Here is a 17,454-nt window from a genome sequence, read left to right on the forward strand (position 1 = left end):
TTATTAACTTTTCCAAGCAGCATAACAAGCTGTAAACACACACATTTTATCCTTGTGCTTTTTGGTGGTGGAAAAGTAGTGCACATTGGGTTTATTGGAGTGTTTAAAGGGGGAAACAATAAGCAGAAAGATGCTGAATAATCTGAATAAAGAGCATTTTGTCAATACAAGCATCATCTTTTAGATTACACATTGTCATCAGACCCATCTATGTTTTTAAAAAAAATCACTAGGCAGAGATAAATTAGCCATTTCCTGATTGTTTTAAACCTGTGGGGTAACAATTCTCCCTATGATCAGTGCTTTTATCTGAGATAAATCCCACAAAAGTTACATCAGAGCCTTTTAAAAGTGTGTATCTTTCCATATAATGCTCATCAGTTTAACAGGAAATGGTTTCATCACTGCTTCTTCATTTCTCTGTAATTTTGTTGTGCTTACAGTGCTCAACGGCTTTCCTTGGAGTCCATTCACCGAGAAACAGAAACAAGACAATAGATCTTCAAAATTAGATGTTTTTAAATGTTTCATGACAGTAAAACAGCTCCTTAGCCAGCATTACACATCAAACATTTTCTAAAGAGCTGCCGGGGCATCAGTGCCTGTAGCATGAAGAACACGTGTGGACTGATCCATCACCACGGTTGGTCTGTAACAGAACATACACATCACGATATTGCTTGTATCAAAGAGCTCCGCTGCGTTCAACAGCAGGGAGAAGCAGACGGGCGCCAGCAATGAACATCAATAAACATGTCAATTGTTTCCATAATCACATCTTTGACAGGCAATGTGTTGAACAAGAGGCAGTGAAATGCAATCACACGTCAATAGTCAAAACTAATATATATATTAAGTAAAACTATACACACACATAAAGGTAGATGTGGGGTGGGGAGTGTACATTAACCTGAACAAACCCTATTTCGGTTATTAAGGAAGACTTTATCCAACTAGGGGTGCTCTTCTAAAATGCAGATGGGGATGACTTAAGAAGGCGCACAGAAACATCGTCGGGACAGGTTATTCACTTCAAATAAAAAAGGAGTTCTGCCAGACGAACAACTCAAAAGTGCAACATCAGGACACACAATAAACAAACCACAGCACTGATAGCTTAACTTAAAAACAAACAAACAAAAAAAACAGCAAGAGTGTTTAAATTAAATTAACATACAAACAGAAATCCAGCACTCCAGCACTGAACTTCAGCCAGAGGAGCCGAGCTGCAACCTTTATTTCTGAGTACTCGAGTAAAATAAAGTGCCGATAGCAGCTGCTATCGTATAGAGACCCTCTTCGTAGCAGCACTAGTGCATACACAATTTGGTCCGAACCACTCAAACCCAATTTTTGCAGCCTAATTCATTTCCTAATCGTTTGTGCTAAGCTATTCCAAGTGCTTAAAATACTAAATTCAGACGCTGAACTTAATCTAAGTTTAGCTAAAGTGAGGTTTTTCTTGACGTATGAGTTTTAATTATCAAAAGAGTCGCACCAGATAAGGACTTTGTTTCCGGGTGTGGAAGCCTTTCAGCAAATACTTAACAGTGATTATTTACTATGCAAATGCATAATTGGATTAAGTGCAAATTGCATACAAATGCCACAGAGTGCATTAGCTCCAAAGCTTTGGCAAACATTTGAACGATTTAATTCCGAACTTTGAAAAATACTTGACTGCTACTCTGTGAGCTCGATGGTATGAAAAGTGAGTAGTCGCTTTAAGACAGTTTTCTTAAAAAAATAGCTTGTTTATGGAGAAAATCCATCTCTTTTGGAAATATTTGCTCGTAAAATTCAGATAGCAACCCTTCCCTTCCACCCATGCTCTTTGGTGGTGCAGAGCAACCAGTGTGAGCCTCGTCTTTGGAGGAGTAAAAGATCCCACCTTTGAAGGAAAGAATTTGCAGCTACAGAGTACCTTCACAAAGACGTTTGAGAAAAGATGTAACGCCTAACCTTCTGTGTCAGAACTGGGAAGACTGGAGCCCTAAACGCTGCTGCTACAGATACACCAGTCTCTAATGTTGCACTAATGACAGAAGGACCATGGGTAATGACAATGAGACGATCGCCTTTAGCAGCGCTGTAGCAGTGCAGTCTGGGTAATGAAGGCTGTGCAAAAATGGCATTCTGAGGTGAGGTTATCTCTCCTGTTCTCTCGACGCTTTCCCCGACGAGGCTCTTAATGGTGGGACTGGGAGGAAGATGAGGAGGAGGAGGAGGGCTGGGAGGGCTGCAGGCTGTGTGTGCGCGAGGGTCGTTGGGGTCGCGTCTGCGGAGAGGCGGAGCCAGCGTCCGAGGCGTCCAGGCCTGGGCTACCTTCGGTCACATCTGTGTCCAGCTGGGCCGGACACTCGAAGTGAACGCAGTGGAACACCTGGGGAGGGAGACCACTGAGTGAGTCTGCGTGACATGTAACGCCTTCCTATCATTATTAGCTTCTTGCAGTTTCCTAGATACGATGAGATGGACTGTTATTGATCCCCGTAGGAACATTCAGGAGTTGTAGCAGCAACAGAAACACAGATAGTGGGGTATCACATGGGGTAATAAGAAAACAAATAAAATAGGAACATGCAGTAATAGCCTGAGTAGAACTATATAAAGGTTAAATATATATATAGTGTGTATAAAGTGCAAATATTACCATTATTAATGTTCAGTGCAAATCCCCTAAGCTCCCTTCGTCTTATTTGTGGCTTTAGGATCCGGGTTTCTTTCTTAAACTTGAGAAGATGAGAGGCTCTATAGACTGTTTCTATAAGAAGTGGCAGAGCTTGATAAATCATTTCAAAAACCCACAAAGGAATAGCCTGGAAATGACTTAATATTATTTATTTACACCTTTAAATATTTTATTTTTATTTACTTGAATGTCTTTACTTTTGTTGTATTTTCCCTAACATGGAATCGATGTGTTTAACTTTGATCTCCTTTCTGAATGAACGGACATCGTAGCACCTTTGCATCGATCGGATTCAGGGACCCGATCTGTGGTGTGAACCCTAACCCTTAGTTTTAAAATCTCTGTGTTTCTTTTACCATTAGTAGACGAAAAAAGAAAACTGTGTTTCACCTCATTAGCCGTGTTGTGAGTCCCGACAATACGGATGAAGGAAGCCGGCTGCTTATCGAACTTCAACGTCTGCCACGACCTTTGAGAGAGGGAGGTGAAAAACAAAACAGAAATATGAAACCTTGTGGTTGTTGGAGGTAACAGGAGGAAGTCACACAGCGGTAAAGACAGGGGAAGAGACGGAGCCTCACCGACATGCCACCCTGGTGCGGTCCACCACCTTGGTCCACTGCTGCTGGGTGGAGGAGACTTCGATGTAGTAGCTGTAGGAGCGCTCGTCACAGTCCCACAGCAGCAGCCTGGACAGGAAGAGGAAGTGAAGGAACCATAAACACTGCTAACTTAACTGTACTGTCTGTCTGTCCGTCCGTCCGTCCGTCTATCCATCCATCTGTCTCTCTACACTACTCTTTTTTAAATCTGCACAGCTCTCTACGTTGAATATAGTATGCATATGTCCCTGTAGTCAGTTTCCCCCACATTCTTACATAACCATAACCTTGTTTGTCAGGATCTACCTCAACGATCCGATGCTGTAGGGCTGAGCGAGCTGGATGACGATGGCTCCGGAGCCCAGCTGGTGGCAGGTGTAGCCCGAGTCCCAGTCGTAGTTGCGCGTGTCGCCGTTGAGCAAGGCGTTTCTGCTGCGGCTCACGCCCTCGATGACGCTGGCACACGACGCGATGGTCGCCACGTTCTCACTCGGCACTGCAGACAGGAGGTCGCAAAATAAATGTTTGGGCAACGAGTCTTACCAACATTCATTTAAGTGTGATTTGAGATGTTTAAATGCATTGAAGATAAAGCAAATGCACTTGCAAGTTCTTGTTTCTGTGTCTGAAACTTACCCAGAAGGCCGTTCTCCAGGGTGAATGAGCGGTTGGTGAACATGCATTCAAAAGCCACAAGGTGGAAGACCTTGTTGACCGTGTTGTGAGTTCCCACAATGCGAATATACCTGACACACAAAGATATGATGTCATAAAGCAACAGTATTTGATAAGACTGCATTAGTTTTACCTAGTAGTGCCTAATAAACTGTGAACTTATTGTACGAGGCGCTAACGTCACTTCCTGTCTAAACTAGGCCCCGCCCACTTTTCGGGGAAAATCCTGCATCAGAGGGAAGCGGAAAATAATAGTGTCTTCATGTCTCAAAGCTGCTGAGTCATATATTGCACCTCAAACAACAAATAAAGAGCTCTGGTTTCTTTACTTCCTCTCCAGAAAAAAGCAGAGTAAAAGAAAGGATCAGAAATCTCAGTCTCAGTGTCAGCCTGCTGCCTGCCACTCGTCCCCCGGCAGACCCACCGGACATCCATCCCCTATTTATTCTCTGTAAGCTGTCTCTGCCGTCTGACCAGACATCTGACCCCATCTCCATATTTCTGGACTCAGTAAACCCTTTCTGACTAACAGAGAGATTGTTTCCTGGCTTCACTTTAACATTTTATGGGGAAAATCTGCCTTTTGGTTTGAGGGCGCACGCTGAGAGTGAGAGGGAGCAACTTGAGATATCTTCTGAAATGTTCTGGGATGTTTACACAGTCTTATCTCAAACCACACATGCCCAACACACATGATCTCAAATCTGGAGAGTCTCCAGCTCCACCTGGATTCAATTTGAACTAGAATGGTACAAAAAAAAGTAGTGAATTGCTTTCTTATCTCCTCTCTGAAGCAATTACTATGTGGTTAGTAAACACTGGGAATACAATCTTAATCAAGTACAGTCAAGCTCCTCAAAACTCCCTGTGTTTGCTGTGTACAACAGATATGGCAAATAAAGAAAAGGGCACACACAAGCCTTAAGTGTTTGGCTCAAATGTCAGTGATGTGTTTGAGTCATCCTCACACATCACCTGGCTACCAGCAGCTCAGGTAAAGGGATAATAACTGAAATAGGAGCCAAAAAATGACCTGCAAACTCGTGGTGTGAAGAACAGATTCTGCCAGGAGCGACAGAGGAATTTTGAGTGATCCACGACACGAATCCAGTCCAGCTCATCCATAGACACCTCGATGTAGTAGGAGTAGGACCTGAAATAATTACGGATAACATTTCAAATCATGACACAAAATCAGTGCAGTTTTTCAAATTTAAAATCAGGATAGGATAAACGTGTCTCACCGGCTGTCTCTGTCCCACAGCAGCAGGCGCATGTGGTTGACGATGGACGATTGGCCCAGTTTGACCTGGATCCCGGCACGGCAATCGTCCTCGATGGGATGTCTGGAGAAGCCGTGGTCCAGGTCATAGTTCTGGGTGTCTCCGTCCAGCAGCGCCGACTTCAGCTCGCCCTTCACCACCTGAGCGCCGTACTTCATGGTGGCTATGTTCTCCTCAGGGACTGAAAACCATAGAAGAAGAAGAAATGATTGACAGAGGAAGAACAAAGCCCCAAGGAAGTGCGCTGGAAAGTTGAAGCAAGTTTCATAGTGGTCAACGGCGGTACTACAACCTATGTGACGAGTACTTCTCCCACCTCTGGATAATATATATGGATAACTAGAGGAATAATCTCTATGAAATGCTTGATCCGGTGTGAGTGATCCGGTGGAGGAGCACTCACTGAGCATGCCGCGGTAGTTCAGGTCCATGTTGCGGCTCTCGGACCGGGTCTTGATTGCGTCCAGCAGGTCGTCAGGGCTCAGCAGGCCAGACGGTCGCACCGTGTTCAGCATCTCGGTCAGAGTCATGAGAGGCAGCCGCACAGCCGCCATCACTTCCTGGGTGTCCATCCCCTCCTCGTGCTGCCTGCACCAACGACTCAGCGCCAGGAAGATCTCCTTCTCGGTGGCAGCAAACGAGTCCCGCCTCACCACCGTCAGCAGGGCCATCTGCACACAGGACGTTTACTTACTCACCGTATTCATTTAAATGAAGAGTGAGATGAAGCAATACAAGTAACGGAAAGATTTCAAGTCAGAAATGTGTAAAAATAAATTAGTGTGTGTATTTGTGTCGTGGCGTTTTGATCCACCCTCCCCCACAGCACATATTTGACAGCACAGAGACTTAAATTGACTCATCAATGATCTAATTAACATCTTTTAAACCCTACTTTAATTCACAACAACAAAGAGTGAGGTCATTTAATGTAATGCATTTAACAAACGTTCAAACAATAATAAATTGAAGGAAAATATCTCCAACAATTAGAATCTGAATGATGCAGCCTCTTACCTTGGAGAGCAGCAGGAAGCTGTCAGAGTTCAGCACTTCAGGCGCGTGTCGGTCCATGTAGGCGCAGCAGGCCGCACTGAGCGCGCTCAGAGAGTACAGACTGGCCACATCGAACACCAGGCAGACGTTGTTGATGTGCAGGATGGTGCGGAGGAACTCGGAGGTGGAGTCCTCCAATGGCTGGAGGCCGTAGCGGTGAGCCAGGCCCAGGAAGTCCAGCAGCACCTCCTCCCGGGCCGAGCTGAGGCTCGCCCGGCCCGTGTAAAGGTAGTGCAGCAGCATGGAGAAGGCTTCGGTCCGCGTCTCCTCCAAACACACTTCCGCCTGGGGCTGGGACTCCTTCATCCCCCCATACAGCAGGGCCCTGAAGGAGACAGAAGGAGGGAAAAGTGTTAATATATACACGTACCGAACAACGAAAATTTACTAACTAGAGTTTAATGTAAACCACACACATACGTTAGGGACTATGTGCAGCGGGCTGGTCATTATGGGAGAAAGAACATCTGACAGGCTGATCAGATAGATCATTTGCACTTGCCTGAAGTAGTGGCAGCGAGCAGCCAGGATGACCCTGTGTGCCGGGAAGCGCTTCCCCTCCACGATGAAAGTGACATCGCTGTACTCCTCGCCGAGCACCAGGGCTCCCAGCTGCTCCGACAACAGGTGGATGTGGTCGATCTCCGACACGGAGGCCAGTGGACGCAGAGGGTGGCTGTTACTCATGGTGGACAGCTGCCAGACTCACATCTGGAACAGGATGCAATGTGTCAAACTAAAAGGGAACCAGGCCTTTGGCACAAACCAGAGGCACAATTTAATGTTAGTATTCTATTTCACTTATATATAGTTAGCTTCTCCTGCATCACTTCCATTTTAGTCTTGCATCAATATATACTAACCTATGAACTTTGCACACACGTAAATGATATACTATCCTATGTATTTATATTCTGCTTCTGTCTTTATTCCTGTATATTATTTATGTCTTTCCTACTGTAGACATCTGTATCTATGCTATCTATAGCTAGCGTTATGCTAACTAGAATCCCATAAGACCAGGCGTAAACACATGTAGCTAACTTCAAGTCACAAAACCCGATATTAACCAGTGTTTGTTATTATTTCATAGCGAAAAAACGCATTCAGTAGGTTATATAAAGCGTTAACTGGCTGATAGTTTGAGCTTTTTCTTGTTTACAGTCGTTGCTGTCATTTGACACCCGAACAGATGCTAAGCTAAGCTAACAGATTTAAATATACAGTTTATGATAACAGAGTTCCCTCTTCTGTCTTCCTTCTGCATTTCAAACTCACCGAGCTGCACGCAGTCACTCCTGTGTTTAAGTTTAGGGGATTTATACGAGGCTGTTTGTCCAAAATGCGAGAAAATCCAGCTTCAACTTCACAATCCTTCCAACATCACACCAACCGGAAACCGATTCTGGGTCACCACTCGAGCTCTTCCGGTTCGAGAGACAGTTTTCAAAATAAAAGTCCTCCAGTTACGAAAAGATGGGCAAGGCAAGTCAGGTTTATTTATAGCACGTTTCAACACAAGGCAATTCAAAGTGCTTTACAGAAAAGAGAAACATTAACAGCGTTAAGAAGATAAAATAATGGACCTTTATTGATGTATTACTACTACTGGCTGCTACTTATAAGCTTGTGCTTCTTAGGTTCCAACAATAATCGGGATGTTATTATGTACATATATAATCAGAGGTGGAAGAAGTACTCAGATCTTATATTTAAGGGGGGGGGGGGGAAAGGACGTACCAGAGTTTGGGAATACTCTGTTATAAGTAAAAGTCCTGCAATCAAATGTTACTCCTTATCCGTGTTGCTCATGTAATCCGTGTGCCAAAGCCAAATCACACAATCAAGGTCTTTAAGGATGATGATACACAACAATGTTTGACTCCACCTGACTTAAACCATCATGCATCTCTACATTTCTTTCCTTTGTGTGCTCAATCTTTAAAAGTCTCAAAACCTGTGGCTTTCTCAAAATAACTGCATGATGTACTTCTTGTGACAGTCACTTCCTCATAGTGACTGTCTTCCTTTTTTCCTCCATTCTTACTCTCACGTGCATCACTGCCTTTCTCTAACGCCTACATGACATCATGGAACATATTGGTCATTTTACATCTCTTTAAATACTTCAATAACAATATAGTTCACGCTAAATAAATCAACACGGTCAAATTATTGTATATAAAACAATTACAGGTGAAACTAAAGAACAAATTCTGCTTTTTGTTTTAACATAATAACTTTAGCAAAAATAGCAATATGTAAATACATAAGATCTGCAAATCCATCACTGAGCACAAAAAGATGGTACAGGAAGTCTATCCAAAAATATTTCAGTCACAGATTGAGCTAATTTAAATATATTAAGCATGAAGCAACCACCCAAACATGCTCAGTTTAACTTCCCACTTCTTTTTCTTTTTATATTGCACCTCTAGTCAAACTATACACAGAAATGAAGGTTTTTACAATAATCCATCCAGAAGATTACCATAAAATCATTAACAGGGAGTAGAAAAGATCTGATGACACGAGCGTGGTTAGTAGATGGTGGCGTAGAGGCTGCTGGGATCAATGGTGGAAGCTTTGACAGTGGTGTAAGTCACTGCGTCACCTTCATCTACGTCTTTTTTAACCTTAACCTGAGAGGAAATAGCACAATATAAATAACACTGACGGATATGACACGTCAGAAGACAACAGAAGGAGGAAAATGATATCCGACAGATAAAATGACAATTACAAATACACAATGCCATGTTGTGTTTCTTTACAGACAGCTTACCTGAGCTTTTTTGTTTGTCTTCTTGGTGTAGCTGACGGAGGCGTAAGAAACTCCATCCTCAGGATCGGCCTACACAGAGAGGACATCATAACAAGTGTTCAGAAACACATTACAGCGCACGTTTGGTGTTGATTTGACTTCTGACTTCTGGTTTTACACTCATGTTCTCTTCCTATGTAATGCAGCTACACCGTACAACTTCCCTTTTCTATCTCTGTTGCACATTTTCTCACCCACGAGCCTGCACAACCTCAAAGATGATTATGATTTTGAAAGAGGACTCACCTGACTGGTCTCTGGAGCAGTCTTTGCAGAGTTCGAGGTCAGGTCCTGCACAAAAAGCATGTTAGACTTAATCACATCTGGGAATAATACAAACAACACCAGTTTAACATATGCAATGCATCTTCCAGGGGACATATCAGTATATAGTGTCTCTACTCTCATACTGCCTGTGCTGCAGCACCTCTTTTCACCCTCTGTCTAGCTGTTCAGCTATTTTAGCCTTTGCAGACCATTTACATACACTAAAACAAAACTACAGGAAAGGAAAAAAAAACCCAAATATTATCAATATCGTGAATCATATTGTAAATGCAAAATCAGTCAAAAATGATCGCAAATTAGTCCTCCTAAACTTTAAAATTGAAAGTGATATTTAAGAACTCACAACACTGTCTTTAGTCCGTGCTTCTTTCCCTGAAAACACAAAAAAAGGGTCTGTTGACTTAAATTTCCACATGGTACATTTGGTTTTATAAAATAAAGGATTGTCATATATGTTCTCTCACCTTTCATTTTCCTCCATCTGATGATAGCCACGATGATTATTAGAAGTGCCACGAGAACCAAAGCCAAAAACAAGTACAACCACCAATCTGAAACAACAAGAAAACTATTTGAAATTGGAGCGAAATGTGCAAAATTGGAGGTGAGGTGAATGGTGGAGATACTTGTAGGTGTTTAGGTACAAACACTGCATCCAAAGAACACGTAATCTGCAGTAGTTTGACCAAATAAACCTTATTTAACCCAAATGCTGAATATCTCTTCAACCGCAGCTCCAAGTCGAGATGTGAAGCGCCACAAAAATATTTGAGGTACCGTAACGTACTTTTGTTAAAACATTGGTTGCTCATGCTGTCGTTTTTTACCTGGTTGTTTGATGTTTTGACTTGTTGTTGTTGTTGGTGTTGGTGTTGGTGTTTTTGTTTTTGCAGCACCATCGTCTTCACCTAGACAAGACAAGCAAAACTTTTCAGATGTAGTATGTGTACCATATGTTGAAACCTAATGTTTAAACCTAATTACATCAGATAAACACCCCTTTATGTAGTTTTTCACTTTGAATCAAACATGTTCTCACCTGAAGACTGAAGGCTGAAGGTCTGCACGTTGCCACTAGCTGTTACTGCACATCTAAATAAATTAGACCTTGATGTGTAACCATAATGAGAAGTCGGAAATGTAACAGAAGCATAACAGGGAGATTCTGATGTCCTCATCTCTCTGTTATCTTTATCCACATCTGTACCCTGATACAGCCACTTCACTGAGTGTAAACACCGTTCACTCTTCACAGAGCAGTGTAACGTCACCTCATCAGTGTCCTGATGCTCAGTCACTGAAGATGGAGATATTGAGAGAGAAAGACAACAAGAGTAAAGTTACCTTCATCACTGTGATCAGAATGACTGTAATGTTGTTTACCAGACAGTTTGGAAACATCATGATGTAAATACTCACTGGTAACAACAGACAGGTCAACCTCAGAGTCTGGACCTTGTTGTTCTCCTGATCTGATCTGTCTGCAGAAGTAACGACCAGCATCCTCCTTTGTGACCTTCTTTATAACCAGAGAACATGTCTCTGTGACTCTCAGTCTGTCTGAATGAGCACGGTTACCAATCTGTCCATGTCTAACCAGCTCTACTCTGCTTCCTGTAGAGAGCCAGGTAGTACCATCACACTCATCCTGATCCTGAATCACATTGTTACAGGGCAAAGTGACTTCATCTCCAACTCTGACAGAGAGGAGAGGTAATCCTGTCCGGTTGCAGCCCCTGAATGAAGAGATAATATAAAGAACACAGAGAAATAAAAATGTTCATTTAAGATACAACAAAAGTGTCCCTGTGTGTTTTAAAGTGGCCTTCCCCTGGTTGGAAGACAAACAGACCTCTTGTCTGACTTGGTTAAACGGAGGTTAGGTAATAAAGTCACGTTCATGATGAATAAATCACCTTTTTGAAGTTTCTGAATCTCATAAACATGTTGTAGGAATCCTTACCTGTAAACTGGAGCAGCAGAATAAGAAGTGGAGATAATATAATCCGTTTGAACTCGGTCATCGTGTCTCTGTCTGCGTGTAAGTCTCTGGACTGGCTGCTTCTTCAAGAGAAATGTTGAAATGTACTTTCCATTATTAAGAAATGTGTCACTTCCTCAAAGTAGCTGCCTCTTCTTTTATCTTGTAGTTTTCTTGTTAATTTGACTCTCACAGTGACTCAGAAAAGATGTCACTTCCTGTTGGTGCACTTTTATAACATCAACACATAAAGAAGAAGTGACGACACTAAAGTCTCTTCATCTATGTTCACTTGTGACTTACATTATGCCTCTTTTTTACTGGCGGTGAGGTGCTTTACTTTGAATATTTTCATGTCATGCAACTTGTACTCCATGACATCTCAGAGACACATATTGGTTTTTTTACCCAACTTTATTCATCTGTCAGTTTTAAAAACAGATTAAAAATGTCGTCCTCTTTCCGTGCAGCTGTACCCTGTATCTGTAGATGATTGTGAATGTTTGTGATGAACTGAATCACAAAGTGTTCCCTCTCTCTTAAGCTGAAAACACTCTTTAACAGCCTCATGGATCAGCTGGAAGATGCATTGAAAAAGTGTACTCTTAGAAATACAGGGTTCTCAGAACAGCGGCAAAACCACAAACATGATGATTTAATCAAATATGCTTTATTGCTTGCAGATTGAAAACCCAGCAGCTAATCTACAGTCAGTCAACATACAACATACACTTTAATCCAGCAGTAATATTAAGCCATACATAGGAAAATACTGACAGCTCACAAGCACAGTGGTTACTTTCACTTTAGGTACATTTAGCTGATTAACACACAAGCAAAGGACCCTAGTACTTCTTCCACCACTGGTTATTAATTCTGCTTTGACATGGTGCCACTGGTTAGCCTACAGCACCACCTTCTGGACAACAATGGGTTTAACAGCAGCAAACAAAGGTCACAAAAAGCAGTCCTCCCCATCAGTTATTGATGTCACCAAACTGTAATGACATCATCGGCGGTTCCTCATTTCCTCGGTTTCTTGACGTTAGTGTAGAGGTTGTTGGGATCAGCGGAGGCTCCATCAGAAGAAGAAGAGGCTTTCACAGTGCTGTAGGTCACTGCATCACCTTCATCATCATCATATTTACCCTGAACCTCAAAGACAGAGAACAACACATACTTTACACAATATATAAGATTTGTATAATGCCAATAAAAGCAACGCTATGATATCCATGCAACCCAACGCTCATGAAACAACATCACTATGACTTTAACCAATCAGAAAGCTTACCCGGGCTGCATGGTTGGTCGTCCTGGTGTAGCTGATGGAGGCGTAGGAAACACCATCTTCGGGGTCGGCCTGCTGAGAGGACAGCATATTCTCTGCTCAGTAACATGTGGACTTCATTGTAGCTTTGTAATTCCCTTTATCCCTTCATCCATTTATCCCTCACTACCAGCATCCCTTCATACGTTCATCTCTACCTTCCTTCGACTCTTCATCAATCCCTCCCTCCCTAAATTCCTTCATCAATTCATCCCTCACTCCCTCAATCCCTTAATCCCCCGATCCCTTCCTTACACACATCCCCCTCTTCCTGTTATCCCTTCATTCCTTTATCCCCCACTACCTACATCCCTTCAACCCTCTTCAATTCTTTGAAACTGCATCCGTCCCTTCCTATTTCCCTTCATCCCTTCCTCCCTAAATTCCTTCCCCATTCATCCCTCCCTTTCTACACCAATTCATCAGTTCCTTACCTACATCCCTGCCACCTAAATCTATTCATCCATTCATCCTTCCCTCCCTCTCTTCGTCCCACTCTACATACTACCTTGTGTTTTCATGCTTACATCCCTAACTCCTTACATCCCTTTGACGTTCATCCCCTCCTCCCTACACACCTTCGACTCTTCATCCTTTCCTCTCTATGTCCCTTCATCAACTCATCCCTCACTCCCTAAATCCCTTCATCACCTCGGTCCCCCCCTATAATCCCTTTATCCGTTCATCCTTTTATCCCCAAATACCTACATCCCTTCAACCCTCTTCAATTGTTTGAAAATGCATCCATTCCTACCCTAAATTCCTTCCCCCATTCATCCCTCCCTTCCTACATTAATTCATCAATTCTTTACCTACATCAAGGTCCCATACATCTATGAATCCATTCATCCCTCATCACTCTCTTCGTCTCTCCCTTACATCCCTTTGACCGTTCATCCTTCCCTCCCTCCCTTAATTCCCTTTATCTATTGATCCATTTATCCCTCACTACATCCTTCATACATCCATCCTTCTCTCTCTACATCCATTTATCCCTTCACCACTACATCCCTTACCACCTCCGTTCCTACATTCATTCATCACTTCATTACCTATGTTCCTACCCACTAAATCTCTCCCTCCATTCATTCCTCCCTAAATCCCTTAATCCATCCCTACCTTTATCCATTTATCCTTATCCTCACTACCTACATCCCTTCACTCCCTATTCAATTATTTGAAAAGTCATCCACTTATTCATCCCTTCATACATTCATCCTTTCATGAAGTACATTTGGCTCTTCATCCCTCACTCACTATACAATCCCTTCATTCCTTTGAACTCTTCATCCCTTCCTCCCTTATTCCCTTTATCCTTTTATCCCTCACTACATACATCGCTTCAACCCCCCTCAATTCATTAAAAGTCCTCCCTGTATCTCTCTCTCTCTCTCTCTCTCTCTCTCTCTCTCTCTCTCTCTCTCTCTCTCTCTCTCTCTCTCTCTCTCTCTCTCTCCCCTCTATCTCTACATCCTCTCTCCAAGTATACCCTCATCTCATTGTATTTTATCTGGTTTTCGAGGCTGTTTAAATGTGTTAGGACACTGTTTGATCTGATTCAACTTCTCTGATGTTTACTGTCAAAACTTTTGTTTTCGTATCCATAAAACTTACCATGTTTTCATCCATCTGAAGTCTCTGTCCTGAAGAGACAAAAGAGCGTCAATGTAATCTTCCACAATAAGATCCAGCTCCATCAAAGCTTCTTGTTTATGAAGTGTAACCTGTGAATGTCCTCACCCTGAGTCCTCTTCCGTCTGATGACAGCCACAGAGATTATTGTGAGAGCTGCAACACCCACTGTCACAACGATGAGCCCCCACCACCAGCCTGGAAAAGAGAAGTTAGAAGTGTGAGATGAAGTCAGAGGTTTGTAGCGTCTCTTTATCTTTAACATCTGAAGGAACAAAGTGTGTTTTGTCTGCATGTCTTTTCTAACTGTAAATGTTTCTGTTCTGGCTCTACTTTTCTTAATGAATGAAATAACAAAATGCTGTTCAGTTATTAAAACAAACGTAAGCATCTCACAGCATGACATAAAGATGTGAGACATCAGGATGAAGGATTTTAAACAGCTCATCATGTTCTCACCTGAGGCCTGAAGAGAAGCAGCTGTGGTTCTCTCCTGTAACCATCAAACACTTTACAAGAAGATAACTTTAACCTGACCTGAGTTCATGTTGTTGTTAGCTGTTGTTGTTGTTGTTGTTGGTGGTGGTGGTGGTGGTGGTGGATTAGTCTTTGCTGGTTTTGTGTCCTCACCTGAATAAATGAAAATAACTCAACAAACTATTCCGTCTGAAACTTCCATAAAATAAATCAATATTTCAGTTATTTTTTAACATCAGATTGAAGTGACTTTAAACAGCTCATCATGTTCTCACCTGAGGACTGAGGAGTGAAGGTGTGCACGTTGCCACCAGCTGTTACTGCACATGTAAATAACTTAGACCTTGATGTGTTACTAAAATGAGAGGTCTGAAATGTCACAGAGGCAGAGCAGGAAGACGTTGATGTCTTTATCTCTCTGTGATCTTTATCCACATCTCGACCCTGAAACAGCCACTTCACTGTGAGTCCACAGTCTCCATATGTCGACACAGAGCAGCGTAACGTCACCTCATCAGTGTCCTGATGTTCAGTCACTGAAGATGGAGATATTGAGAGACAAAGACAACAAGAGTAAAGTTAACTTCATCACTGTGATCATAATTATTGTATAGATTCAGTATATTGTTTTATAGAGTTTGAAAACATCATGATGTAAATACTCACTGGTAACAACAGACAGATCAACCAGAGAGTCTGGACCTTGTTGTTGTCCTGATCTGAACTGTCTGCAGGTGTAACGACCAGCATCCTCCTCTGTGACCTTCTTTATAACCAGAGAACAGTTTTTCAAAACTCTCAGTCTGTCTGATTTAGCTTTGGCATCGTTGTGAATCTTTCTCGTGTTCAAACAGCGGCACTGTGCTTCTTGAGTCACTGAAGGTCCAGGTAGTACTCTCACACTCATCATGATCATGTAACACATTTTCACAAGACAGAGTGACTTCACCTCCAACTCTGACAATGTGGGGAGTCACCGTTTCACATCTGCAGCTGCAAAATAGAATAAAAACAGTAATAAATATGAATACAACTGTAGAGTGTATAGTGAGCATGATGATCATTATAGATAAAGAAGTTTAGTAAAGTATCTGATTTGGTTTCCTAAAGGTCACTGAACACACCACGATACAAACACATCTCATCATCCTCAGTTAAAGGAACAGTACGTAGTAAAGTACCATTACTGATATTAAAGCTGATTTATTTAAAGTGTGTTTTCTGCGTCCTCACCTGTGAAGCGGAGCAGCAGCATCAGGAATGAAGACATTAGGATCCTTCTGAATTCAGACATCGTGCTTCTCTCTCGGTCTCTGGCTCTCGACTGTCAGAGTCTCTAACCTGCTGCTTCTGTATTTCTCTTCTGGGAACTGAAGGACAAGTGCTTCTGTGAGAATGTGGTGAACAGCAGCAGCAGAGCTCTGGAGGTTTTACCCTCTGATGCTGACCAGATAAGATAGGTGCAGAAAGCAGAATCGTGCAGAGTAATTGATATGCTGGGATAAAAAGAGGATGAGCAGCAGTTAAGGTAAGCAGTGTGTGTATGAGTTATGCAAATAAGACATTTAATGAAGGCATGATTGGCAAAGACCAATAAAAGGCGTTTTTAAAAACAATAAAGCAACACAAGTTTGACTTATATTCCCTTAAGAGCACAACTAACAATGAAAACAGATTCAGCACACTTTCACAACTTAGGTATTTAATGAAATCAGACGAACACCTGTAAGCATTAACACGTGCAGCTCTGCTTTGATTGTACAATATTAACTGGTATTAGTAATGCTAACATATACCTTATGTACAGAACAAAGAGCTGATGGTGTGATATGAGTAATGTGTGTACTAGACTATACATCTGATGTGTACAGTGATATACAGCGTAGCTACTGCTGTGTTTGTTGAATACAAGAAGTACCAGGAAGTACTCTCACACTCATCCAAGGATTCACTAAACTCTTCACGTTAGAAACACAAGTCATCATTCTCAGCTAAAGGAACAGTACGTACCTTTAGTGATATTCCCTGTAACGTCTCTCGGTCTCTGGCTCTCGACTGTGAGAGTCTCTAACCTGCTGCTTGAACTCAGCATCTACTTCCTGTGGTAATGAAGTCACTTCCTAATTCTGACTTCTGCTCTCCTCGGACGGCTGTCGACGTCATGAGTGAGATTAGCTTTTATTCTTTCTGGATTTCTTGTGGAGATCACTTTGTAACATCAGCTTTAAGGTTTGGTCATCAATGCAACAGAGGAAGGTGAGCATGTAAAGACTGTTGGTTTAATAAATGTTAACAACCTGGTGGTTCCTCTCGGTATCTTTGCAGTTTATTTTTAACTTCTGTCTGAGAACTGAAGGAGAGGCGTTGTTTTGAGGATATGGTTAACAGCAGCAGCAGAGCTCTGCAGCTTCACACCACTGTTGCTGACCAGATAAGGTGCAGAAACGAGGAGAGTGCAGAGTGATGTGCATAAAGTAACACAGAATATATATTCATAATAACAGTAGGGGGTAGAAGAACATGTGCAGCCGTGACAGCTGCACACAAGACATGTATGAAGACTGAGAGAGAACTGGGGAAAGACAGGTATTTATACACACACTGAACTCATCAC

The 17,454-nt window shown here is 42.3% G+C and overlaps 3 protein-coding genes across 8 annotated transcripts; all 3 read right to left on the bottom strand.

Moving 5' to 3' along the window:
- Window positions 1-223: 223 nt before the first annotated feature.
- On the bottom strand, window positions 224-7,732 carry btbd9 (BTB (POZ) domain containing 9). The gene is given in 12 exon segments (XM_063902169.1): window positions 224-2,298; window positions 2,300-2,383; window positions 3,083-3,161; window positions 3,274-3,381; window positions 3,601-3,790; window positions 3,931-4,040; window positions 5,003-5,122; window positions 5,214-5,433; window positions 5,656-5,923; window positions 6,270-6,633; window positions 6,811-7,061; window positions 7,587-7,732. Coding segments are annotated over 11 exon segments (2,100 nt in total). The 5' UTR covers window positions 6,996-7,061; window positions 7,587-7,732; the 3' UTR covers window positions 224-1,926.
- Window positions 7,733-7,785: 53 nt separating this feature from the next.
- LOC134877204 (uncharacterized) lies at window positions 7,786-11,823 on the bottom strand. The gene is made up of 10 exons (XM_063902625.1): window positions 11,810-11,823; window positions 11,384-11,533; window positions 10,840-11,156; window positions 10,460-10,717; window positions 10,248-10,328; window positions 9,885-9,971; window positions 9,764-9,792; window positions 9,379-9,423; window positions 9,094-9,162; window positions 7,786-8,950 (listed from the first exon to the last, which is right to left on the bottom strand). Exons 1-10 carry the CDS (start codon window positions 11,821-11,823, stop codon window positions 8,849-8,851), a joined length of 1,152 nt encoding a protein of 383 aa, XP_063758695.1. The 3' UTR covers window positions 7,786-8,848.
- Window positions 11,824-12,039: 216 nt separating this feature from the next.
- On the bottom strand, window positions 12,040-16,937 carry LOC134876583 (uncharacterized). Of its 6 annotated transcripts, none has more exons than XM_063901593.1 (9): window positions 16,851-16,928; window positions 16,074-16,336; window positions 15,507-15,833; window positions 15,116-15,376; window positions 14,901-14,993; window positions 14,472-14,561; window positions 14,346-14,374; window positions 12,696-12,764; window positions 12,040-12,556 (listed from the first exon to the last, which is right to left on the bottom strand). In XM_063901593.1, the coding sequence occupies exons 3-9, from the start codon at window positions 15,763-15,765 to the stop codon at window positions 12,425-12,427; spliced, it is 933 nt and encodes a 310-aa protein (XP_063757663.1). In that variant the 5' UTR covers window positions 15,766-15,833; window positions 16,074-16,336; window positions 16,851-16,928; the 3' UTR covers window positions 12,040-12,424. The 6 variants fall into 6 exon arrangements, with proteins under 6 accessions (XP_063757663.1, XP_063757660.1, XP_063757659.1 ...); XM_063901590.1 differs by having other exon boundaries at window positions 12,041-12,556; window positions 12,696-12,767; window positions 16,074-16,210; window positions 16,851-16,937; XM_063901589.1 differs by having other exon boundaries at window positions 12,041-12,556; window positions 12,696-12,767; window positions 16,851-16,927.
- Between the last annotated feature and the right edge of the window lie 517 nt (window positions 16,938-17,454).

Source organism: Eleginops maclovinus, chromosome 15 (genome assembly GCF_036324505.1).
Source record: "Eleginops maclovinus isolate JMC-PN-2008 ecotype Puerto Natales chromosome 15, JC_Emac_rtc_rv5, whole genome shotgun sequence".
Lineage (NCBI taxonomy): Eukaryota > Metazoa > Chordata > Actinopteri > Perciformes > Eleginopidae > Eleginops > Eleginops maclovinus.